Genomic DNA, 26,951 nt, shown 5'->3' with positions numbered 1-26,951 from the left:
TTCTATCGGGCTCAAGGTTGTCTTTGCAAGGGAGAGGGATGGACACTCCCTCTAAATGAAAGACAGAACTCTTCGGTACACCTTCTCGGTTGCCCCACGTCACATGTGAGGGCTGCAGCCCTGAGCTACGCAGGCCCAAAGGCAGGGATTATGCTAATCACAAGGTACCTAACATGTAATTACCTGGCCAGATGCATACGTAGCTGTGATCTCTGATGCCAAGCGAGTCTGGGAGGAGTGAGCAGCTGGGGAGAGTTAGACAGGCAGAAGCCATTTGTTTTTGTATTCATTTATTTGCTCTCTCTCTCTCATCGTCGTGTAGGAGGGGTACTGTAGGAAAGCCAATGATGCAGGCTCAGGAACAGGGATTTGACCAGGAGTTCAAACTAGAGGGTGCTAGCATTTAGGTCACAGCCCAGTGACACCAGCTTGCCAAAGAGGGAGTATACTGGCAGGAAATGTGAAGAGCTTCCTGTTATGAATCCTGTCCGGTGAAGAACAAGTCTTCTCACCTAGTGGGTGTGGCCGCTCTGCCATGTGAGCCTGTCAATGTCAAACACAACTGAGTGCTGATTGGCAGCTTGTAGTCTCCTTGTTGTCTCTGTGCTCACATCTGCTTGGGGTTTTACTTGCATGCCGGTTCCTGCATGTTGCATTAAACCCACACGCTGCTGAGCACTCCACCACAAGCAGCTCCATGAAGCCTCTTCGCTTACCACCCTATTCTCCCTGCAACACCCAGCCGTGCGATGACTGTATGTACCAGCAGCATTCACGGTGCTTTCGAGACTTCAGTCGATCTCAAAGAGGTTACCAGGCCTACCGGGGCGTGCCGTGGGACCTTCAAAGGTAGGTGACGTGTTTAATCCTTCTGAGCAGGACTTGAGGGAGCAATGGTAGCAAGGGATGCTGTTTGTGGAGATTCTTTTGTTTACATTAAGATGCGCCTGAAGGACCTGGAGTGAGGCCATCAGTCATCTCCTCTCTTCCCCCGGTCCAAAAGCCAGTGGCTTAACCTCACTCCATCTCTCTCTGTGAGGATGCTTAGACAGAATGCGGCTCACGATTAGGGTGACCAGATAGCAAGTGTGAAAAATTGGGAGGAGAGTGGAGGGTGATGGGTGCCTATATCAGACAAAGCCCCAAATATCAGGACTGTGCCTACAAAATTCAGACATCCAGTCACCCTACTCATGATGGACCATTCTGAAATGTACAGATCCTCAGAGGAGAAGGGATTCACTGCAGGGGCAGCAGGAGGAGGCGTGGAAACTAACTGGAGGGTCACAGATTGAAAGTGCAAGATGGTGGAATGGTCTGGCTCAGTGGTTCTCAACCAGGGGTATGCAGAGTTCTTCCAGAGGATACATCAACTCACGTAGATATTTGCCTAGATTTACAATGGACAACATAAAAAGCACTAGCGAAGTCAGTACAAACTAAAATTTCATACACGCAATGACTTCATACTGCTCTGCATACTATACACTGAAATGTAAATACAATATTTATATTTATGTGGAAAAATGAGAAAGTCGGCAATTTATCAATAATGGTGTGCTGTGACACTTTTGTGTTTTTATGTCTGAGTTTGTAAGCAAGTAGTTTTTAAATGAGGTGAAAGATGGGGGTACACAAGACAAATCGGACTCCTGAAACCGAGAAGGTGTACCGAAGAGTTCTGTCAGGGTACAGTCGTCTGGAAAGGTTGAGAGCCACTGGTCGGGATAAAAGGGGGGGGTCGCGGTTTGGGGGGGGGTTCACGGGCTGGATGTGAGGGGAACCTGGAGTTTGATGTGTGGGTGGGGCTCATGGGCGGGATGACTGGGAGAGTTGGGGTTTGATGGGGGAGTTGGATCGTGGGCTGGAAAAGCAAATTCAAGTGGAAATCCTTAGCCAGACTTACCTAGACCTGAAAGCTTTGGATTTCATTTAGAAATGTATGGTGGCTGAGGCTGTTCCCTTATATTTCCCCTAACTTAGTTGGCCGCTCTTGCCCCCAAACTGAACAGCTTAAGGTGCCTTTTTTTAAGGGTAAAGCTTCTGAGGCATGAGTCCTGTATTTTTGCCTGTGTGACTCTAATTGCTCAGGGACAGACTGTGATACCCTTTCCCTGAATAGCACTGTACTCCACAAGTGATCCCACTGAAATTGTCAATGAAACTATTATCTCCAGGGAGTAGTTTATTATGGAGTTAAAAGAATAAGGCCCTGATCCTGCAATGCCATTGCATTGCAACTTGGAGGGGTCTAATTTAGTAAGACATTTTACTGTTGGTGAACTTTAACATTATTTTAAATTTACTGCTGATTATAATCTGTCCCTGGAAACTTGAAACAAAAAAAAATCTTGGTTCTGGATTGGTGAAATTTATTCTTTAAATGCACTGAAACTTTTTTTAAGATTGTACAAAATATGGCATTGACTTTGCAAAACAATACAAAGGAAAAGAACTAGTTCACCCTATGTCCTTCCCAACCGTAGCAGCACCCTTTCCAGCTTTTTATCTGTAACAGAATATGCATATATTCAGCTACTTCGCTTTGCATTTCAATGTGGAAACGGAGCACCAGTGCGATCTTGCACAGTTTGTCTCTACACGAGCTGCTGTAGTATATTTAAAGCAGTACAGCCCTCCTATTGTCAATGCAGTTATACTGGTATAAAGGTGCTTATATTGATATAGCTTATTCCTTTAAGAGACAGGAAATATATAATACTGGTATTAGGGGCTTTTTATATTGATAAAACTACATCCATGCTAGGGGTCGTAACAATGTAACTATTTCAGTCTAAGAAAAAAATATCATACCCCTAACCAAAATAGTCATGCCAGTACAAAAACTGCATAGACCAGGCACGAGTAAAGTGTGTAGAATCATAGAATCATAGAATATCAGGGTTGGAAGGGACCCCAGAAGGTCATCTAGTCCAACCCCCTGCTCAAAGCAGGACCAATTCCCAGTTAAATCATCCCAGCCAGGGCTTTGTCAAGCCTGACCTTAAAAACCTCTAAGGAAGGAGATTCTACCACCTCCCTAGGTAACGCATTCCAGTGTTTCACCACCCTCTTAGTGAAAAAGTTTTTCCTAATATCCAATCTAAACCTCCCCCACTGCAACTTGAGACCATTACTCCTCGTTCTGTCATCTGTGTAGCCTCCTTCTGACTGGAAAGGAAGCTTGCTATTTGGAGAACATGTAAAAGAATTGCATCACTTATCCCGCAAATACGGGGCAAATCTCCGAATTAAATCGTTGTAGATCTTGGAAGCAAGGGAGTACACTAGCTTGACTTCTCAGAAGGCTCATCTCACGAAAGACATTTCTAAGTGCCCTGCACAGAACCCCATCCTGGCTGATGCTCACCGTACGGCAATGACTTCAGAGTGGCTGCATGGCTCTAACTGATCACAGAGTTTGGCCCACTCTGCATACTTTTCAACAACCTCAGTCCTTGCAAGGATCCCTTGGGAATTCAAACTTGTTTTGGAACTAGAACAGCCATGAGCTGTTGGACCCGCAGCACCTGCCTTATCTCCGTAATACAGCAATCCCATTATTCCTTACTGAAAACACATTGCGGCAAACCTGGGCAGGAAATAGAAATCAAAACCTTCAGGGTGTTGGTGATGCTGAAAACAACAGCTAATGACTCTGTTGTTCATTCGAAAGCAGCATAGAAGCATTTCAATGATGGCTGAATCAGCATTGGCTCTTGTTTCTACATGAGCAGTTGGGTTTGTTTGTATTTTTTATAAAGCAGGGTCTGAACCAGACACTGCCAGCTTTAGGGAAGTTGGATCCTTATTCAAATTTAGCAGCTGTTGCCTTTCTCTGTAATTGATCCAAGGTCCCAGTTCAATCCATTTCCCCCTAAATTTTGGGAAAGTTCAAATCTAGGTCCCTGATCCAGCAAAGGACACTTAGATACATACTTAATCTGAAGTCTTTGAGTACTGTAATGTGGTTTTAGATGGGCATATTGCAATTTGGAGACGATTGCATTACAAGTAACATATTTTGGTTTCATGTTGTCAAAGTGTTGCCATAACCAACAGCGAGTTTAAAAGACATGACAGCACACACAAAAATTCAGTGGGACCACTTGTGTGGTTAAAGTTAAAGAAGTGAGCTGTAGCTCACGAAAGCTTATGCTCAAATAAATTGGTTAGTCTCTAAGGTGCCACAAGTCCTCCTTTTCTTTTTGCGAATACAGACTAACACGGCTGTTACTCTGAAACCTATGTACTGAAGGTTTTTTCCCCTGGATTGGGGCTCTGTAGGTGAATCTGAGCTTTGCAGGTTTTTGGGCACAGCTATAATTGTAATGCTGAAGCTACATAGTGTTCAATCACTGTCATTATCCTGTTCAGTGGTGCATCTTTTTAGAAGATTTCAAAGCTAATCTGGGAGCAAGCACTTGGAAAGACTGTGCAGGGAGCAAGCCTGCAACAGAAAAGGACCCCTGTTGGTCTTGTTCATGTTTGATCCCTTTGTGGTCTGTAATCCGAATGCAGCCTGGAGTGAATGGAGGCATCCATAGCTCCCATGGGAGACTGGTCCAAATGCCATGGTGATGTAAACAGCAGGGTTAGTTACACCCGTTGCACTGAAAAATGGGTGTAGGTGGTGAAGTACTGTAACACATTCATTTGGCATTCAGCAGGTGAGCAAAATGAGTGTAAATTGCAGGCCGATGGGGGCGGAGGGGGGGGCGTGTGTAGCAGGAAAAGCAGCTAACGTCAGGCTGTAGAATATAACGTACCTCCACACCCTGCTTTAACTTACCCCACCCCTTCCCAAAACACTCCTGAGGCCAGCGCCAGCCCTGGTGTCCGTGCGTACAAGTCTCATTGACTCTAATCAGACTTGAAACTGGTTATTAAAGGGGCTAAACAATGGTCCCCAGGCAACACCAAGCCAGATCCTGATCCCACTGAAATCCAGGTAAAACCCCTTGTGATTTCAATGGGACCATGATTTGATTCTTGCAGAGTTAGTGAAAGTTATGTTCTTTTGCCACTTTCACCCATTTTCTGACCAGTTTATGCTTGAGATATCACCCAGACCGTCAAGTAGGCTGATGCAGCATGAGGGTCGGTATCTCCAGATCTTCAGAGGATGCAGTATCTTGAACTCTGCATTGCTTATGGGGAAACTTAAGGAGGAACTCTTCAGTGAGAGGTGACTTCATCTCAAGTCCTAATGCAGATTGTTTTAACAACTAGAAATGTGGCCAAGAGGGGCCCCCCACTATAGAATCTTAGAGATGTAGGGCTCGAAGGGACCTCAAGAAGTCATCAAGTCCAGCCTGCTGAGGCAGGGCCAAGTCAACCTTGACCATCCCTGACAGGTGTTTGTCCAACCTGTTCTTAACCTTCCAATGATGGGGATTCCACAACTTCCCTTGGAAGCCTGTCCAGAATTTAACTACCCTTATAGTTAGAAAGTATTTCCTAATATCTAACCTAAGTCTTCTTTGGTGCAGATTAAGCCCATTACTTTTTGGCCGAACTGCAGAGGACATAGAGAACAAATATACACTGTCCTCTTCATAATAGCCTTAACAGATCTGAAAGCTATAAGGTCTCCCCACACTCTTCTTTACTCAAGACTAAACATGCTCAGGTTTTTTAAACTTTTTCTCATAGGTCAGGTTTTCTACCTTTAATCATTTTGATACTCTTTTCTGGACTTTCTCCAATTTGTCCACCTCTCTCCTAAATTGTGGTGCCCAGAACTGGGCACAGTACTCCAGTTGAGGCCTCACCAGTGTCAAGTAGACCAGGACAATTACCTCCCGTGTCTTACATACAACATTTCTTCTAATACACCCAGAATGATATTAGCTTTTTTTGCAACTGCATCACACTGTTGACTCGTATTCAATTTGTGATCCACTATAACCCTCAGATTCTTTTCAGGACTACTGCCAGTTGTACTCTCCACTCAATTACCTAAGTCATTAATAAAAATATTGGCTAGGACCAGACCCAGGAGTGACCCCATGGGGCACCACTAGATATATCCTTTCATTTTGATAGCACTCAAAGGACCAATGGTTTACTACCTGTCAACCAGGTTTGCATTCACCTTCTAATAATTTTATCTAGACCACATTTCACTAGTTTGCTTATGATAATGCCATGTAAGACTGTGTCAAAAGCCTTACTAAAATCAAGATCTGTCATGTCAACTGCTTTCCTCCTATTCACTAAGCCAACCCTGTCAAAGAAGGAAATTAGGTTGGCGTAATTTGTTCTTGACAATTCCATGCTAACTATTCCTTATAACCCTATGATCCTCTAGGTGCTTACAAACTGATGGTTTAATAATTTGTTCCAGTACCTTTCCAGTGTTGAATTTAGGTTGATTGGTCTATAATACCTTGGGTCCTCTTTGTTCCCATTTTTAAAGATAGGTATTATGTTTGCCCTATCTCACTGCCAACTCTTGCGATTTTATTGCAAGTCTCATGATATTTGGTGTCTTTATTAGAGCTCCTGCTCCTGGAGTTATGTGAGCCTCTTGGCTTTCATTTAAAAGAGGTAGTAGGTTTCTAGAACTCTGGACCGTGAAGAGAAACTTGAAAATGTGACCCAGGCGAGCCCTAAAGGCTTAATACCCAGAAAGCAAATGGAAAGAACCCATTTCTGTTTTTCCTAAACTCTCCTGATTTTTAAGGCCTGACTCAGGCTTTTTGGCTGTTTGGGGTGGCAGCACGGCCCTGGAGCATTTTGTCTGGGACGGGGAGGTCGCTGGGGAAATTACAGGTTGGGATTCTTGGTACATTTACTGATAGGCGGGGGATGTTTTTCCCCCTTTGCTTTTCAGAGTTCACCAGTTGGCCACCAAACCGAAATTTTTCGAGCCCTGGAAGAGCGCTCTAATCGCCGTGGCTGCAGCGATGGCGTTGGCCATCACCATCGGCCTCCTGGTGTATTTTTTGGCCTATGGTAAGTATTGCGTGTATTTTCACTGTTTGGGCATGTAGTATGGTGCAGCTCCCTCGGGTTCAGGTGCTTTGCATGTTACTGGGAGCCAGTGTTTCCATCAACAGAATTAAAACTCCTCTAGGGGGAGTAACCACCACCGTCTACATCTCCTGCTTCTTTCCCCCTTCAGCAATCGCTGCTCAGTGCTGCCTCCTGCTACAGGGGCTAGCAAGTGTCGCTGTCGCTCTTGTCTCTCGCTCATGTCTTGTACTCTTTTCAGATCCTTCTGCTAAACCCACCTCTGCTGTGATGCCTGCACATCACTGCCATGTGGCGTTGGTTTGCCAAGTGACCAGCTGAGCTTTCTGAGAAACTATCCATTCTATTCTGACTCTCCCACCCGGCCTGTCTGTCTGGTCCATCTGTTGTGTCCTGTCTCATTCAGACTGTGAGCTCTTCTTTTGCTATGTGCCTGTACAGTGCCTGGCTCAATGGGACCCTGATCCTTGAGTGGGGTTCCTAAGCACCACTGTAACACACGCAATTTTGGGCAAGCCCTGGAGGGAGGGCAGGGTGCCAGAACGATATTTCTTGCCCATGCTCTGGCGCTGTGGGGGGCTGAATATGAACGGCTGCTTGTTGCCGGAGAGGTTGATGGGGATACCCTTCTGGGGAATTGGATGATCTTTCCCCCTTTGTTACAGCTCTGCTCGACCCAAATGGCAGGGTCAACCCCCATTCCTGTTCTGTTCAACAGGAAACTTTTATCCACCACTGCCAGCTCTTGGACTGCTGCTGTCTGAATGGCATTCATGCAGATGGAGACCTGCCCACTCTTGGGCCATCAAATGTTTTTGCAGGAGACCCCAGAGTGGTCTGAGCCAGCCCTGGATGGGCTGTAAGGCAAGTATTACCCATTCCTTTTCTTTCCTTTCAGATCAGAAGCTATTCTATTACAATGGCAACTTTAAAGTCACCAGTATCCAGTACAGCGATGGCCTGGCCAGTCAATCCTCAGGAGAGTTTAGAGACCAGAGTGGAAGGATCGAGAGACTGGTATGTCAGGATTTCTCTCTCCTTCCCTGCCTTTATAAACTTATCATTGAACATGCAGGGGATGATTAACGTGAAATCAGAATGATGTGCTGTTATGCCACAAACCTCTGACTCCTGTCCCCTGAGCTCCAGGGCTGGCCTGTGTCAGGGTTTGCTTATCTCTGACAACCGCCAAGTTGGCCAACACACTGTGGATTCAACCAGGCATGTCCAGAGCTAGAAGCATGAGCTGCCACAGCTTGAGCTAAAGCTTGTGGGTGGAGCGGGAACAGACTCAGAACCTTGACAGACTTGGCAGGTAGACCTAGCTTCTGCCACTGACCTGCTGTGTGACTGGACATGACACTAAACTGGGAGGAGAGGTAGATATGCTGGAGGGTAGGGGTAGGATACAGAGGGCCCTAGACAAATCAGAGGATTGGGCCAAAAGAAATCTGATGAGGTTCAACAAGGACGAGTGCAGAGTTCTGCACTTAGGATGGAAGAATCCCATGCACCGCTACAAACTAGGGATCGAATGGCTCGGCAGCAGTTCTGCAGAAAAAGACCTAGGGGTTACAGTGGACGAGAAGCTGGATATGAGTCAACAGTGTGCCCTTGTTGCCAAGAAGGCCAATGGCATTTTGGGATGTATACGTAGGGGCATTGCCAGCAGATCGAGGGATGTGATCGTTCCCCTCTATTCGACATTGGTGAGGCCTCATCTGGAGTACTGTGTCCGGTTTTGGGCCCCACACTACAAGAAGGATGTGGGAAACACTGGAAAATGTCCAGTGGAGGGCAACAAAAATGATTAGGGGACTGGAACACATGACTTATGAGGAGAGGCTGAGGGAACTGGGATTCTTTAGTCTGCGGAAGAGAAGAATGAGGGGGGATTTGATAACTGCTTTCAACTATGTGAAAGGGGGTTCCAAAGAGGATGGATCTAGACTGTTCTCAGTGGTAGCAGATGACAGAACGAGGAGTAATGGTCTCAAGTTGCAGTGGGGGAGGTTTAGGTTGGATATTAGGAAAAACTTTTTCACTCGGAGGGTGGTGAAGCACTGGAATGGGTTAGCTAGGGAGGTGGTGGAATCTCCTTCCTTAGAAGTTTTTAAGGTCAGGCTTGACAAAGCCCTGGCTGGGATGATTTAGTTGGGGATTGGTCCTGCTTTGAGGAGGGGGTTGGACTAGATGACCTCCTAAGGTCTCTTCCAACCCTGATATTCTATGACATAAGCCACTTCCCTTGCCACTCTGACTCTCTCTCGTCGATTTAGATGAGATCGTTGGGACTGGACCTCTACTGCAATCGGAATGAAAATACACTTGAGTTTCAGTCTCCTTCCTGCTCCCTTTAGTAATTCAACAAGTCCCCTGGTTGGGTCAGCAAGCCACCTAATCTTGATCCCATTTGCTGTTTATGATTCTCTCCGTAGGGGAAAAAATTGTATTACAGTGTCTGGGCCTGCAAGGTGCCGAGAGCCCTAGCTGTCAACGACGGCTTTGCTGGGAGCTGAGGGCACCCAGCCCCCGGCAGCATTGAGCCCTTTTTCAGTCCCTTTGGTATGCTGCACTGGGTAACAACTCTATTGATAGCACGGGATAGGCATGAGTTGACTGGCTATCCCTCATAGAGGAGCTATGGAAATAGATATGTACTGCACCTGGAAGAGAAAATAAGAAAGGAAATTACACTTCTCTGCCGGTGATAATTGCAGAGTTCAATCCTTTGCAGCAATAAGCAAGCAATTGTGCTCATGTCTTTTATTCCTCACGACATGATGCTTGTCTCTCTCACCTTCTGTTCAGTGACCTTGCCTAGCTGTTCACACCAGGGCAATCAGCACTTCCCACTCTCCCAGCACTACTCAGTCATTTACTGAGGGCTGTGCAACATAGTCACTTCACTTCAACACGTAAACTATAGAAAGCATCCTGCCTTAGGAGACAGAGTCCTGGCTTGGGAGTCCTGGGTTGTATTCCTGGCTCTGCCAATGACCAGCTCAACTGTATGACCTTGTCTGAGTCACTGCTCTTCTCCGTGCGTCTATTTTCCCCTTCCACCCTGTGTCTGTCTTGAGACCTGAGATTGCAAGTGTTTCAATGTGAGAACTGTCTCTTACTCTGTGTTTGTACAGCACCTTGCACAACCGGCCTTGAATTTAGTTGGGGCTTCAGATGCTACTGTAAACACCTACAAACGTGTGGGGATTTCAAATGTGTGAGAATCAGAGAATTTGGTGGAGGGGGAAAAATCCTCCACAAATTGAAAGAATAATGTTGTTTCCTGGATTAATTTTATTTGATACGCAATGCGTTCATAGTTAGATGTATTATCGAATGAACAGTATTCGTGCTGCTCTAATAAAGACCCCGAGGAGTACACCGGCTTTCCTGGAGCCACTCCTACGATCTTCTCTCCCAAGAGCTGTCCTTGCCCCATAGGTGAACTTCTCTGCAGGTGGCTTGAGCTCCCCATCTCCCTTGGACCTGACTCGCTCCATGGTGCACTCTTGTCCATTGCCACAGAAACGTTACCAGTTGTAAAACATCGATCACCTTGTTTTCTAGCTCTCACCAACGAAAAAAATTGTACCATTTCTTCTTCCCCTCCTCCTTTTTCTCTTAACCTCAGCTGGCCTATCCAAAAAGGATGAATGGAATGTATTCAGACTACCTTTTTAAAATTGCCCTTGGCAATTTAGAAAACAACTCAGTATATAAATGAATAATGATAGACTCTTAGTGGATCTAATCCTGCCCCTTCATGAAACCAATGGCAAAACTCCAGCTGACGTAACTGAGAGAAAGATCAAGGCTGACTGTGGTATTTGAAGGAGTTCCTCTACTCTGGGGCAGTTCTAGGAAAAACATTTCCACTACTCATGAGATTCCTCCTAATTCAGCCCAATCTGCTCCAGACAATTCAAAGCATTCTTATTAATTGGCAGTTTGCTCAACTTGCCACCATTTCAATCCAAAGGATTTTCACCTGTTTGTTAAAACCCAGCTTCCTGTCCCTTTGTGGTTGTTCCTGCTTCCTAATTTATCTGGATTTATTCGAATCCCTCTGGGTTCAATGTTTTAACAGCCCTAAGCCTCCCCATTGCCATTAATCACAGGGATGCTCTGTAGATAAATGCAGTACGTTTCATAATGATAAACATGGTGACCAAAAGTGAATCATCCCTAACAATCTGATACACTCAAACCACCTGTTGTGCAACTCCTGGCAGTCTCTCCCCGCTCCGATCCTTGTCTGAATAGGCTTCCTTTGTCCATACTCAGAACAGGTCACAGACGAGTTGTGTTTAGAGAGCTGGTGGAATATTTTGGACCCCCACTCCAATACCTTCCCTGGGAGCAGCTGCGTACACATTTGTACTCAGTGCAGCTTCAGCATGGGACACTGACACTGCAAGTATGAATAACGCTTCCTGCTTCCTTATCTCCTTGAAGACCGACGGGAAGGTTGGAAATCATGCCAGAGTGCTGATAAGTTTGGTGCACTGATCAGCACCCCACAACTGACTGGAATGTCTGGCAAACATATTCCCGGGATGATGCTGGGAGCTGGAGGAAATGGGGAAGGAGATAATGAAAGGTTTCTGCTTCCCGGCTTGCTTACCCCGAGTGGACCTTAGAGTTCCCTTAGACCTCTCTGAGAGAGCAAGATGTTAGCCTGGGGTCCTGATCCAATCTCTGCTCAGGTTGCGCTGTTCTGGCTAGCTTGAAAAGTTATCTTCCCTTCCCACCCTAAAATACACTCAATCAGATCTTCTCCTCCTGTATGTGGTATCTAGGGAGCCCAGGTGCATGGACAGGGGGTTCATGATTTCCGGATGCCCCCCACTCCCAAGCTTATTTTATAGTGGGTCCCCTTACAACCCAGCTGATCTCCTCTTAGACTCCTCAGAGAACATTTCTTCTCTGCTGGCTTTTCTGCCTCCACTCCCTGGAAACCAACAGTTCCTACCTTTCCCCATGTCAGATTTTTAGTTCGGTTTCTGCTGCCCCCACCAAATCAATCTGTTTTCCCTTAGTCCTCCCAGAGGCCAGCTTCCCATCCCGCTCAATAATAACCTCAGTGGGGGTGCACAGCCATAGCGCCAGCCCCATCTGTACCCTGATCCAGCCACCGAAGGGCTGCACATCTGTAGTGATTACCGTGGCTCACCCTGGTAAGGATCCCTCAGCTCTCCGCGCAGTGGCTTAGCTGGGTGACCTCCACCTCTAGAGGGGGCACTGCAGAGCCCCAAGTATGATGAGGACTGCACGGGTGGGGCTTTCCTTTTGAGAGGGCTTGAAAATCCCCACTTTCAGATTCCTCCTCCTCTGCCACGGGCCTGGCCAGGTCCGTCCCTTCATGGCCTCCTGCATTAAATTTAAACCCCTCCTCCAGCCTTGTCCCGTCCCTTATCTCCCACAACTCTCCTGCCGGGGTGTGGTGTTTAGCCAGCTCCTGGCTGGGTGGGCTGCGGTGGTGGAGGTGGCAGTGTGGCTCCAGAGCAAACTGTGCGGCCGAAGGAGAAGTGTGGAGAGGCCAGATCTCTGCACAAATGCCCCAAGAGCTGTGGGGTGGAACTGGATTTCCCCAAGAAATCTCCGTCTCTGAAGGTTTGCAGGTCTGCCCCTTCTTCCTTCATGATAATCTGAAAACCACCCCCATTTCCCATCCCGGCACTGACTGAGTGTCAGCAGGGGGGTATATGAATCAGTGCATCATGTATAAAACTTGTAGGTCTCCTTTCAGATGGAAGGTGCTAGATGCATAGATATGAAGGCCAGAAGGGACTATGATGATCATCTAGTCTGACCTCCTGTAAAACACAGGCCACGGGATTTCAGCCAGTTACTTTTGAACCTAGCCCATATCTTGAGGTTGATCAAGAGCATCTTCTTTACAAAGACATCTAATCTTGAATTAGACTTCAAGTGGTGGAGAATCCACCACTTCGTTAAGTATAGACGTTGAGGATAGGCTTACTTCAATGAATATCACTCTTGAAATATAATACTTGAGTATGTCTGAGGACAAATAATGTGGGTTTGCAGATAATACCTTGTCAGAGCATCAAATCCAGTTACTTCTCTACCAAATATTGTAAAGGCATTTAAAAACCATAATTTTCCGTTGTTTTTAAAAATTTAGAAAGGCAATAAGAAAAGTATTGTAGAGCATGCTATACAAATAACTTTTATTGTCAATGGGAAATTATTACAAAATGGATTGTGGGGAAAATGGTCAGTTTTGAAATGAACTACACTGAAGTGGCTGTTTTGGAACTGGTTATATCCAAGGATTTCCGGATTAGATTACCAGGATGATGTGGGACAGATTCTGTCCTCATTTACACCCGTGCTACTTGATTAGAGGGACATGTTTAACTGTGACAAGGTGGGTGAGATAATATCTTGTATTGGACCAACTTCTGTTAGTGAAAGAGACAAGCTTTTGAGCTACACAGAGTTCTTCCAGTCCAGAAAAGGTACTCCAAGCAGCACAGTTAAATACAAGGTGGAACAGATTGTTTAGCATAGGTAGTTAATACAATACTAAGGGTTCATTCAAGGTGGAGTGGCCCATTGACGCCTCTGCAGTCATATGGGAGGGAAAAAAGGGGGTGGTGGTTAATGGATTACAGATTGTTGTAATAAGTCATACATCTGGTGTCTCTGTTCAGTCCATGATTTTTAGTGTCTAGCAGAATTATGAATTTAAGTGCCCAGGCTCGTCTTTTGAAAGTGTTGTGGAGGTTTCCTTTGAGGATGAGGACTGAGAGGTCAGATAGAGAGTGATTGCGCCGTGAAAAGTGTCCACCCACAGGTGACAGGGTGTTTTTGTCTTTTATCGTTTTCCTGTGTGAGTTCATTCGAGAGTGTAGTGATTGTCTGGTTTCAACCACATAGTTGTTGTTGTTAAGGCATTGAGTGCACTGGATGAGGTACACCATGTGTTGTGATAGGCATGTGTAGGACTCATGGATCTTGAAAGCTGTGTTGTGGGGGGTGTTGATCATTGTAGTAGTGGAAATATGTCTGCAGGTTTTGCGTCTGTTGTTCTGGAAGGGTCTAGTGCTGCTTTGAGTTGGCGTGGCCTGGTTTGTGTGGAGCTTGCTTCTGATAATGAGCTTGGAGAGGCTGGGAGGTTGGTTGCAGGCCAGAAGAGGGAGTTCAGGAAAGATTTCGTTCAGGATGGGGTCCCCACTTTACATGGGTTGTAGCTGTTTGATACCCTGTATGGATTCTAGTGTGAGGTGGTAGGTGACAAGTAGGGGTGTGCAGTTGGAGGGAGGGGGGTTATTTCTGTATTTAGCAGGTTCCCTTGGGGTATTTGGGTGGCCTGTTCCTTGAATCGATTTACTTCTCGGGTGGAGTGTTCTTGTTTGGGGAAGGCAGTTTTCTGCCAGCCAACCAGGATGAGGGTGGTCTAGCCTAGTGTCCAGAGCAGGCAGCAGGCCAAGTGGCTGGAGCCAGAGCTGTAGTCAGAGCTGTAGCCAGAGCCAGGGTCAAGACCAGAAGTCAGGAACTGGATATAAGAGCCAGGGGTCGAGCCAGAGTCCATAGTCAGGAGCCAGAGGCGAGGTTCAAAACCAGAGGTCAGGAACTTGAGCAAGCAGGGTAGCAGGCAAGGAAGGGTTCAAGGCAGGGACGGGACAGAGGCAAGGCTGGGTGCAAGGCAGGATCAGATAGGAATAAGGTAGAGCAGGAGCAAGCACGCTGGTGGGCATGAGTGTTGAGAAGCTAGCGAGCTGCTGCTGTAGCTGGCTTAAGAACCAGCCTGCTGGCCTCGGAAGCCAATGAGGTTCTGGGGTTATCAGGCAGCTGTTACAGGCCAGCTGTACTGACGAGGCTGCTTGGAAACTAGCTCTGCTGCAGGCCCCAACTCCTGATAGTTTTGAGTGTGTTATGGTGTGTATCCTGGACTCTCTCCTTGGAGCATGTTCTGTGGTGTCTGAGTGCCTGGCCGTAGGTAACAGATTTCTCGGTGTGTTTGGGGTGGTTCCTGGATCTATGAAGGTAGGTGTGGTGATCCGTGGGTTTCTGTGTATAGTTGTCTGTAGGGTTCCATTGTTGAAGCTGATCGTGGTGTCCAGGAAGTTTATGCTAGCGTGGGAGTGTTCCAGAGAGAGTTTAATGGATGGGTGGCGGTTTCTGAAGTTGTGGCAATCTGAGGGAGTTTGTCATCCATCCAGAGGATGAAAATATCATCAACTTATCTCAAGTATATCATCGGTTTTGTGGTGCGTTTGTCCAGCCATTCTTCTTCAAGGCAGCCCATGAAGAGGTTGGCATACTGGGGAGGTGTCCTAGCACCCATGGTTGTTCCCATGGCTTGGACAAAGTGTTTGTTGTTGAATGTAAAATTGTTGTGGGTGAAGATTGAAATGGATGAATCTGGCAATGTGTTTGGGATGGCTCTCAGAGGGTTGTCCATTGTCTTGTAAATATTACAGTCAGGCAGCTATGCTGTCACTGTGAGGGATGTTGGTGTATAGAGAAGTGACATCCATGGTGGCAAGGACGGTTTTCTGAGGTTAATGTTGCAGAGTTTATGGAGGAAGTCAGTTGTGTCCTGGAGGAACCTGGCCCTTTGTGTGGTGAGTGGTTTGAGGATGGTTCCTATGCGTCCTGATATTCCTTTAGTAAGAGTGCTATGGCCAGATATGATGGTTCTGCCCGGGTTCCCTTGTTTATGTATCTTGTGAAGTATATAGAAGGTCTTTAGGGTGCATTCATGGAGGATGAGATTGTAAAGTTTCTATTGGAGTTGTTTGGGGAAATATTTGATGATATCCTCAACTTTTTGGGTAAACTCTGGTGTGGGGTCTTCTTTGAGTTCTTTATACTGTAGTAGCTGGAGTCAGAGAATTGTTGGTTGGTCTTAACAGTTGAGGACTATGATGGCACCCCCTTTGTCTGCTGGTTTGATCACTCTCTGGTGGTGAGATTTCAGGGACTGTATGGCTGTCCTCTTGGTGGTGAAGAGATTTTGGTGGATGTGAGTTTAAAGATTTTTACAGTCAGGTTTTTTCCTGAAGCAATCAATATAATGATCAAGCATGTGGTTTCATCTACTCTACGGTATCCAGTCAGATTATTTTTTTTCTTATGATAGTTAGTGGGGACCTGGTAATTGTGAGTGGTGTCATTTTTGTGAAAGAATTCTTTGAGGCAGAGTCTGTGGAAGAATTCTTAAGAACATAAGAATGGCCATACTGGGTCAGACCAACAGTCCATCCAGTCCAGTATCCTGTCTTCCGACAGTGGCTAATGCCAGGTGCTCCAGAGGGAATGAAAAGAAAGGTAATCATCAAATAATCCATCTCCCCCTGTTGCCCATTCCCAGCTTCTGGCAAACAGAGGCTAGGGACATCATACCAGCCCATCATGGCTAATAGTCATTGATAGACCTACCCTCCATGAACGTATCTAGTTCTTCTTTGAACTCTGGTATAGTCTTGGCCTTCACAACATCCCCTGGCAAGGAGTTCCACAGGTTGACTGTGTGTTGTGTGAAGAAATACTTTTTTATTTGTTTTAAACCTGCTGCCTATTAATTTCATTTGGTGACCTCTAGTTCTTGTGTTATGAAAAGGAGTAAATAACACTTCCTTATTTACTTTCTCCATAACAATCATGATTTTATACACCTCTATCGTGTCTCTCCTTAGTTGTCTCTTTTCCAAGCTAAAAAGTCCTACTTTTATTAATCTCTCCTCATATGGAAGCTGTTCCATATCCCTAATCATTTTTGTTACCCTTTTCCAATTCCAATATATCTTTTTTGAGATGGAGTGAGCACATCTGCGCGCAGTATTCAAAATCGATTTATATAGAGGTAATATGATATTTTGTCTTACTATCTATCCTTTTCCTAATGATTCCCAACATTCTGTTCACTTTTTTTGACTGCCACTGTACATTGAGACGATGTTTTCAGAGAGCTATCCACAGTGACACCAAAATCTCTTTCTTGAGTGGTAACAGCTAATTTAGACCCCATCATTTTATATGTATCATTGGGATTATGTTTTCCAATGTGTATTACTTTGCACGTATCAACATTGAATTTCATCTGCCATTTTGTTACCCAGTCACCCAGTTTTGTGAGATCTTTGTAACTCTTCTCAGTCTGCTTTGCGCTTAACTATCTTGAGTAGTTTTGCATCCTCTGCAAATTTTGACCCCTCACTGTTTACTCCTTTTTCCAGATCATTTATGAATATGTTGAATAGGACTGGTCCCAGTACAGACCCCTAGGGGACACCACTATTTATCTCTCTCCAATCTGAAGACTGACCATTTGTTCCTACCTTTTGTTTCCTATCTTTTAACCAGTTACCGATCCATGAGAGGCCTTTCTCTCTTATCCCATGACTGCTTATTTGTTTAAGAGCCTTTGGTGAGGGACCTGGTCAAAGATTTTCTGAAAGTTCAAGTACACTATATCCACTGGATCCCCTTTGTCCACATGCTTGTTGATCCTCTCAAAGAATTCTAATAGATTTGTGAGGCGTGAATTCCTTTTACAAAAGCAATGTTGACTCTTCCGCAACAAATCCTGTTCCTCCATGTATCTGATACTATAATTTAACCAGTTTACCCGGTACTGAAGTCAGGCTTATCAGCCTGTAATTAGCAGAATCACCTCTGGAGCCTTTTTAAAAAATTAGTGTCACATTAGCTATCCTTCAGTCATCTGTTACAGTAGGTTATTTAAATGATAGATTACATACCACAGTTAGTAGTCCTGCAAATTCATATTTGAGTTCCTTCAATACTTTTGGGTGCCACCTGGTCCTGGTGACTTATTCCTGTTTAATTGATCAATTTGTTCCCAAACCTCCTCCACTGACACCTCAATATAGGACAGTTCCTTAGATTTGTCATCTAAAAAGAATGCCTCAGGTGTGAAGACTGATGCAAATAATTCATTCAGCTTCTCCATAATGACCTTATCTTCCTTGAGTGCTCCTTTAGCTCTCGAACATCAAGTGGCCTCTCTGGCTGTTTGGCTGACTTCCTGCTTCTGATGTAATTTTAAAAAAAATGTTGCTGTTAGTTTTTAAGTCTTTGGCTAATTGCTCTTCAGATTCTTTTTTGGCCTGTCTGATTATATTTTTATACTTGAGTTAATGCAATGACTAAACAGCTAGTTCTATTTATTAGATCCATTTATAAGGTACCCATCAATCTGGTATAGGGTTCACTTTACATAGCATGGATTATGAGCCATTAACAATCCCAAATTTAGGGCCATATGGTGGCGTGATTGTTAATTTTTTTATGCAGTCCTTACTCTGGCAAAGTCTAATTCAACTGAATGACCATGAGGACTAAGTAAAATAAACAACCTGTGGTGTTTAGATGCTGCATGTAATTATTAGAACTGGGAGCACTGACTGCTGGGACTCTGAAAGGACAGGAAATAGGAAGGATGGGGGGAAGTTGAGGAGGCGGAGTGAGAGCTACCGAGGGTGCAGCAGCAGCTTGGTAAAGAGGTTTCCACTCTAAAAATAAAGTCCTGTTGAAGTTTGTTAGTACCTTGCCCGGTTTCTACAACGTTTTGGCGATGAGGATGGATCTTCTGCCTCTGAACCCACCTGCACCCTTTCTGCAAAGCCCAGGTGAGCCTCCAATTGCTTTTACTGTCTGAATCCATATGTTTGAAACTTACCTGCTTGCAATCACTGCTACAGAGATTTCTGAAGTAAGAAAGTATGCTCTGCTAATCCACTGCCTTGGAGCAGAAGGGCAGTGTATATTTTACACTTTTCCCCTTGCAGATGATAAATATGAGACTGCACTCACTGCATTAAAGAACTTTTTTGTGCCAAAAGTGAATGTAGATAAATAAATAAATCGCTACAGATTTAAATGTAAATGTACAGATTTAAATCGCTACAGATTTCAGATGTAAATAAATCGCTACAGATTTCGCCAGCGTGAGCAGAAAATGGGGGAGACTATAATGCAGTATAGTGCTTCCCTGAGGAGTCTGTAACTGGTGACTTTGGGAATATGGCAGATGAGGAGATTAGAAACCAGCTCATTGAGAAAACAACCATGCTTAGTGTAAGAGAACGCTTACTTCTAGAACCACAATTTACACTAGAAAAAGCAATAACCATTGCTACTCATATTGAGTCAGCTACAGCTAAAGCCAAAACAATGAGCATGGATCCAGGAGGCACAGTCCAGGCTGTGACTTCGTTGCAGAAAAGACTGGGAAGAGCAGGATAACATATTGCTAGATTGTCTGCAAGACTACTCTCTTTCAATTATGAACTGGAATATAAGCCTGGAAACCAAAATGTGGTAGCTGATGGCCTTTCTCTCCTGCCTTTGCCTTCACCAGATGGTCCACTGGAGGATGAGGACATAGTAGTTGCACTTATTACAAGCGCTCTCACTGCAGTTACAAAAGAACAATTTCAAGCCGCTTGTTCAGCATGCCCAATTCAACAAAAACTATGGGAATTTCTGACAAAGAGATGGCCTAGTAACCCTAAAAACCTTGACCCAGTTTCGTTGCCTTATTTTAGAGTTCGGGGTGAACTTTCTTTGCTCAATGGCTGTGTGCTACAAGGTACACACACTTGTGCCAGAAGAATTACAGTCAAAACTCCTACACCTGGCACACGATACTCATCAAGGAATTGTCAGAACCAAACAGTGACTACGGGATCTGTATTGGTGGCCAGGGATGGACTCTCAAACTGAAGCACTCATAAAATCCTGTGTCACTTGCCAAATGCATGATAAGACAGCAGTGACATGTACCCCTCCATTACAGCCTGTTCCTCTTCCTGAATCTGCATGGGAAAAAGTGACAATTGACATTGTAGGACCCTTTGATACTGCTCCAAGTGACTGCCGTTATGCATCCGATGAAGTGAGCTGTAGCTCACGAAAGCTCATGCTCAAATAAATTGGTTAGTCTCTAAGGTGCCACAAGTACTCCTTTTCTTTTTGCGAATACAGACTAACACAGCTGTTACTCTGAAACCTGCCGTTATACCATCACTTTAATAGACTATTTCAGTAAATGGCCTGAGGGAGCGTTTACATCGCAAATCTCTTCTGCTACAGTAATTAAGTTCCTCTCTTCAGTTTTTAGCAGGGAAGGTAACCCCAAAGAAGTGGTTTCAGATAATGGTAGTCAATTTACTTCCCTGGAGTTTGAAACTTTTCTCGCAGAGAGGGACATTTTACACAGAAGGTCATCCCTATATTACCCTCAAGCCAATGGGGAAATCGAACAGTTTAACAGAAGTTTGAAAGAGAGTTTGCAAACGGCTAAACTGGAAGGGCGATTGTGGATAACCTTCACTACTGATTTCTTGCAAGCATACCGGGCTACACGACATGCCACAATGCAAAGATCACCCACAGTTACTGCATGGGAAACAGATGAATACTAAACTGAACATTGCTGGATTGTTAAAGGCACAACCTGATGCCCCAACCGATGTGAGGAAAAACAGTTGAACAGAACCAAGCAAAGTCTAAGGCTTTCACAGACAAGTGGTGGGGTGCTAAGGATGCAAAGTTTGAGTGTGGTTCCTTCGTTAGAATACGGAAACCTGGAATTTTATGCAAAGGGGACCATAAATTCACAGCTCCTCTTAAAATCATAGAGAAGAAGGGACCTTACACCTATCGACTTTGTGATGGGCTGGTATGGAATGCCTCTTATCTTGCACCTGCCGATGCATCAAGAGGAGATTATGCCAACACCCAATCTGCATTGGATGACTTCACTGTAGTATCAACACAACAAGACATTGCACTGGAATCGGGGCTTCAAAGACAGCCTGTCAGACCCAGACGACCACCTGTCTGGACTAGAGATTATGTTATATAGTATCTACAGTGTTTTCAGTGTAATATTTCTGCCAACAGTATAGTGTCTTGTTTCATATTTGTTTCTGTGGTTAGAACAACAATGTTTATTTTAATTAGAGTTTCTTAAGAGAGGAGGGAATGTGGTGTTTAGATGCTGCTTGTAATTATTAGAACTGGGAGCACTGGCTTTTGGGAGTCTGAAAGGACAGGAAGCAGGAAGGAGGGGGAAGGAGTTGAAGAGGCTGAGGGAGAGCTACTGAGGGTGCAGCAGCAGCTTGGAAAAGAGGTTTCCACTTTAAAAAATAATTTTCTGTTGAAGTTTGTTAGTACCTTGCCTGGTTGCTACAACACAAACAAAAAGGAATCCATTGCTTTATGGAACTCATCCTTTTTAGGACCTTATGAAATCACCACCTACATATTCCCATGGTTTTAAAGAACAGAAGGTAGGAAAAAACTTGACTGCATGGAATTCCAGGGCCAACAGCTAACTGAAAAGCTAGTACGAACAGGTGTATCTTGTAAGGGACTTTAAGGACCTGGATCCAGCAAAGCACTTAAGAACGTGAGTTGTTCTTTTTGTCAGTGGAACCACTTGCAGGCTTAAACCGAAGAATGTGCTTTGCTGGATCTGTGCCTTACTGTGCCCAGGTTTTGGCTTAGGCATACATACAGCAGGAGTAGATCTTCTTGGAGCACCAGCTTCCAGGAGCTTTCCCTTTGGGACAGGGTGATGGAGTACACCCAGTGTCTGTAATTGTGGTGGTGGATAAGAGGAGAAGAGGGAGGTGATGTACAGGATGGTGGGAATTACATATTCTGAAGAGTGTAGTTGTAGCTGTGTCAGTCCCAGGATATTAGAGAGACAAGGTGGGTGAGGTCGTATCTTTTAGTGGACCAACTTCTGTTGGTGAGAGAGACAAACTTTCAAGCCACACAGAGCTCTCCTCCAGGTCTGGGAAAGGCACTCAGAGCTGAAGAAGAGCTCTCTGTGGCTCAAAAGTTTGTCTCTCTCACCAGCAGAAGTTGATCCAGTAAAAGATACGACCTCACCCACCCTGTCTCTCTAGTATTGGGAGGAGGGTATATGAGAGTCCAAAGGTGTCTGAACTAGAATAATTTACAGAGGAAGGAGGTCTAAGGAAGAGTGGAGTAAAGCAGAGGCCTACTTTACCATACACCTGTTTGTACCCTCCTGCTACTGCTTGTCCTGATACAGCTCTTGCTTCCATCCCCTTAGTGGATGAGTTACACCTGTGAGACCCAAACTGAGTTGGCCAAATTGTAAAACCAGCTACTGTGTGAGAGGGAGTAAATTACACATTGTGAAGTGGGCGTGAGTCTCAGCAAGCCTGGCTTGGTTTAATTTACATGTTGAAAGGGCTGGAAAAAGGTGTGAATTAGACGTGGTCTCTCCCGACCTAAACTCCCCTCTGAATATGACCCACTTTGCTAAAACTTGGGCTTAAGTCATTTCGGCCATTCTAGTTGGTGGCCAACATTTTGAACTTTACCTGGAAATGGATTTGCAGTGAGGGCAGGGTATGAGCCACTGGGGAAATATGCTTCCTCCATCTGCCTCACTCAGAAGGCAAGTATTGTAGCTACATTCTGCACTAGCCAAAGCTTTCAAAGGGCCAACAAGGCTAGTCCTAGGCAGGGGGTCTTGCAATATCAAGTCCCCAGCAATGTGGTGGTCCTATTTTTATCAAGTTTCATAAAGCAATGGGACAATATTTTTAAATATAGTTCCCTAAAGTTAGGTTCCTACGTCCTTATTTAGACAGGTGCTGGGTGCTCAGGTTACTTAGATATCTAAATGAGGACTTAGAAGTGGACTCAGTCAAAATGGTTTATTCAAAGATTTTTTTTCCTACTAACATGGTCTTTTTTTGTTTTGCTGAAGATTTGGGCTTTAAAAATATGTGCATATCCTGAAAAACTGAAAACTTTCTAGCTTTATAAATAAAGGTTCTTTATTTTTTTTTTAATTTAGGATTTTTTCCTTCTCCAGCCTTTCTTCTTTTTTGCCTCTTTTCCCTTTTACAATTGGAAAAACACTGCACGTGTTAGTTTATATTTTTTCATTACACAAATAGAAGTTCTACTTCTTTCTTGGTGCCTAAATTTCAACAACAGCAAACATTTTTGTGGAGGGGAGGGGATTTCCCCCCTGAAATACACATACCATTTTTCGACAAGCTCTACTTAGGCACCCTAACGTTAACTAACTGAATAGTTCTTGTTTCTCTAAAAACATGGCTACTAATCTGTTCTGTCACAATGAGGGCTCCCTGTAGAGGTGAAAATGCTATTCTGCATGTTTCAGAGTAGCAGCTGTGTTAGTCTGTATCTGCAAAAAGAACAGGAGTACTTGAGGCACCTTAGAGACTAACAAATTTATTTGAGCATAAGCTTTCGTGGCATGTGTTACTCAAATGTGACAAAAGAGTATCCTGTTGACCCCTGCACACAGCATGGAGCTAGACTGGAATTATAACCCCAAACAGCAAAACCAAATGCCTCCCTGCAGCTCAGCCACCCGGGGAAATGTGGCTGAACAATGGAGGAAGTTGGCATGATGATGACTGATTTATTTAGCTGTTGAGTTGGAGGTTTATAACACACTCAACTTTCAGTATAAAGCTGTAGGATATAACCGAGTTGTGGTTTTACAGAGACTTGATGCACACTGTACCCTAAGAAAGACAGTAACATGCAAAAGGCATCATTTCTTTATTTGTGTCTTAAGTTCATTCAGTATTTGGGAAAGTACTTGAATATATGCTTAAAGTTAAGCACATGCTTAAGTGTCATTGAAGTCCGTGGAACATACACATCTGTTTAAAATTAAGCATGTGTTAAGGTGCTTTTCTCAGATGAGATGCTGTACCGAATCAGGGCCTTAGTCAGTTACCTGTGTTTATATAGGTCTCTCACTTAGCAACAGGGGAGAGAAAAATAGTCACAAAAACCAGGGAAATGTAATTTAGGTCCCAGAGTTAGCAGATCCAGTGTGGTATCTGAAACTACTTATTAATCAATTTTTTTTGTAGTTGCCATGATTTCAAGTTGACAGTGTTCCTTTAACTAAAGCAATACATATCTCCAGAACTGCAAATATACACCCAATAGTTGCCTTAGTTTACAGTTCTTTTCAATTTCTTCTTCTTTTTTTTTTAATGGAAAGTACTTTTCCTGATGACATCCATACCAGCTGCTTTTTCATTTTCCTCTTGGGTTATCAGGGTGCAAGATGTAATAAACATTCCCTTGCATACAAGAGAGCCTGGGGAAAAGGTACCAGGAAGGATCTTTTTACAAAAAAGGGCAAAAGCAGGTCATTTGCCTGCAGGTCTAATGGATGCCCCAAGTGCATTGGACTGTTCACTGGAGCAGGGTCCCAAGTCAGTAGTGAGAAGAGGAAAGACTAGAAAGAAACTTTTTGGAACTGACCTGAGGCTCTGTTCCAGACAAATTTGTTACAGGAGCCCCTGCCAATGTATGGCTAGAAAAGATGCACAAGAAACCCAGGTATAAGTGGAGACAGAAAATGTAAAATAAGCTAAATGGCATGAAGAGCAATTACCAATAAATTGGGATATCAGATCTGGAGTGTATGATTGAAATGGAATCTTATCTTGGTTACACAGCTGTAAATCCAGAGTCATTCCACTGACTTAAAGAAAATTAAATCAGTGGAATGACTCTGGATTTACACGGGTATAACTGAGATCAGAATCTGGCCCTCATAAAAGCCTTAAGCGGTCCATAGTTGATATCCCAAGAGGCAGTTGTTTAAAACATGCCATCAACTGGGGGGAGGGAAGAATCAAACAAAAAACTGTGCATGTGTGAATTATGATTTTTCAAACCCTCACAACTAGACTACATTAAAATGAATCTTCCCAGGGATACTGAAAACCACTCTTCTCCAGTGGGCTATTTCCCTCCCAAATTTCAGCTTCTCACCTGCACCTGCTCTGGAGCTTTGGCAGTTCAAAAAACAAAATGCAAAATGTTTTTATAAAGGGGAAAGTGCAGTTAAAAAAAAAACAAACCCTCTCCTTGTTCCCCAAAGTGTCTGACCCATTTCTCTCGGAATTTGTGAAAACATGCATTGGCCCAGAAAACTTCAGCTGCAGGGTGAAAGTTTTAGAAAGTTAGTTTTGAACAACTGAAAGCAGGGAATAGGAATGGAAACACTTAGGTGACCTTAACAGTGGCTGCTACTAATCGTACTGCTGTCATGAAGCTATAATGCAATGAAGCGTCTGTCAAATTGGTTGCATTAGGGATAAAGATCGTGGTTGTTTAAATTCTGAAGTAAAATTCCCTCTTCAGGAACTAACATACTTGATAAGTGTTTTGTCCTCAATGGCTGACACACCAAGGAAGCATCCAGATGAACTCTCTACAGCAGTGCACAATCGGATTATACCTGATTATATTTCTTTGGGAGTCTCTTCCATTTGATTTCTGACATGCTTGTGATCTCCTTTGTGCATAGTCTGAGTGAGGACTACTCTTTCCTGCCCTTTCAATTAGGAGAGGTGCAGGCCCCCGGTGGACCATCCTACACTAGTTGTGTTTATCTGAGTTCTGCTGAGGATGTTCTCTATTTCTGGGCTGCCTGAAGCCCACAAATTGTTGCTGTCACCCTCTTTCCCTCCATTTTGTTTGCTTAAGGCAAATGGTGTTGCTGTGGAGTCATTACTGGCTGGCATTAGCAGTGTCTCAATTAGTAAAGGGGGTGTATCTGCTTCCAGAAAGCATGCAGAGGTCCCTCCTCCCTCAGGGATCCATCAGCTGATGCCAAAATGCTTTCCCATTACCACCCAGCCTCCATCTTCTCAAAGAGAAAGTGATTGAGGAGGACACCAGCTCAGTCCTGGCTTAAGACGTTGCTTTGGAGTGGAGAACTCACTTGTCAAACTTCCAGATGATCTGCTCCTGGCTACAGCTCTTGAGCAGTTCCGCACTGAGACCTCTCAGCTGATTTTGATGCATCCTCCATGGTATGATGCCTTGGCAAATAAGAGGCCTTGCTGAGATGTCTGGAGCTGTTCTCTGAGATGGAAGCTAATCAGTGGGGTTGGCCAACCATGTGTCAGCAATAAGGTATTTAAGATGGGATGTTCCTGAAGAACAGGTTTCTGTAGACATGCAACCTCTTGGGGCACGTCTACAGGGCAATTGGGAAGCATGCTCCCAGCTGCAGTGTAGATACACTCTTGGGGAGATCATTTCTAAACAGAGGATAGATTGTCATCAGTACGATGATGGTGCCCAGCTACACTGTAGATCTCTGCCCTGTCCATAGCCCATGGTGGCTGTACAACATCAACACACACCTTCTCACTATGGGAGCCTTTATTCCCTTCTCTTGTGATCCATTTTGTCCCCTTTATAAACTGGATCCATTTGTTTGTAAGTGTTTGTAAAATGTCACTCTCTTAAACTTTTTATTAAATTATGTTACATGGGTATATTCTCTTGTATGTAGTACACAGGGAAATGGAAGCTATCATGTGTAAATAATAACACTCATAATTGGTAATTAATATTTTAGTATTACTTTCAATTTAAAAGCTATAAAGAAAGCAATTGAACCAAATGATTAGTTACATTTTATAGTGATAGTAGGAAAAAAAGACTCAGAACAAGCTCTAGATCCAAAGGAACCAATAGGGTACAAAAGAAGAGCAGTTTCCGAACCCGAATGTGGAATAAATATATCTGACACTGGTTGGAGATATAGGACCAATGTTTGCAAGTCAATAGGACTTGTGCTCCTGAGTCATTTGGGTGCTTTTGAAAATCTCACCCACATAGTTAAGTGGGTTTTGGCAAACTTCCTAAAGGGAAGTTCCTAGCCTTTTGCCACATCCTTTGGTAGATCCTGCATCCTTAGGAATTTCCTTTAACACCTTTGGAGTGTTCCATTAGACATTAACAGAGTTATTAGAAGAAAGAACTAGTACTGATGTCTTGATGTAATTCTTAAAGGAGGAAAATTAGTGATAACATTCAATGTGTGGGGGAAAATGCCCTTTCACATTCAAGTGTGGAATTACACAAATGACAGACAGAAATCCAGTACTGGCCTTACTTGCTTA

General features: G+C 44.2%; 1 protein-coding gene across 1 annotated transcript in view; it reads left to right on the top strand.

Annotated features, from left to right (window-relative positions):
* Positions 1-697: 697 nt before the first annotated feature.
* The window catches only part of LOC140909917 (transmembrane protease serine 11C-like), a 60,358-nt gene continuing 34,104 nt past the window's right edge, over positions 698-26,951 (top strand). The window contains exons 1-3 of the mRNA XM_073340007.1: positions 698-849; positions 6,839-6,960; positions 7,877-7,995. Of these exons, the coding sequence (XP_073196108.1) occupies positions 698-849; positions 6,839-6,960; positions 7,877-7,995 (393 nt within the window). The remainder of the gene's footprint in view (positions 850-6,838; positions 6,961-7,876; positions 7,996-26,951) is intronic.

The sequence above is a fragment of the Lepidochelys kempii genome, chromosome 4, assembly GCF_965140265.1.
Source record: "Lepidochelys kempii isolate rLepKem1 chromosome 4, rLepKem1.hap2, whole genome shotgun sequence".
In the NCBI taxonomy this organism is placed as follows: Eukaryota; Metazoa; Chordata; order Testudines; family Cheloniidae; genus Lepidochelys; species Lepidochelys kempii.
Note: the sequence above shows the minus strand (reverse complement) of the source record. Positions and strands in the feature narration are given on the sequence as shown.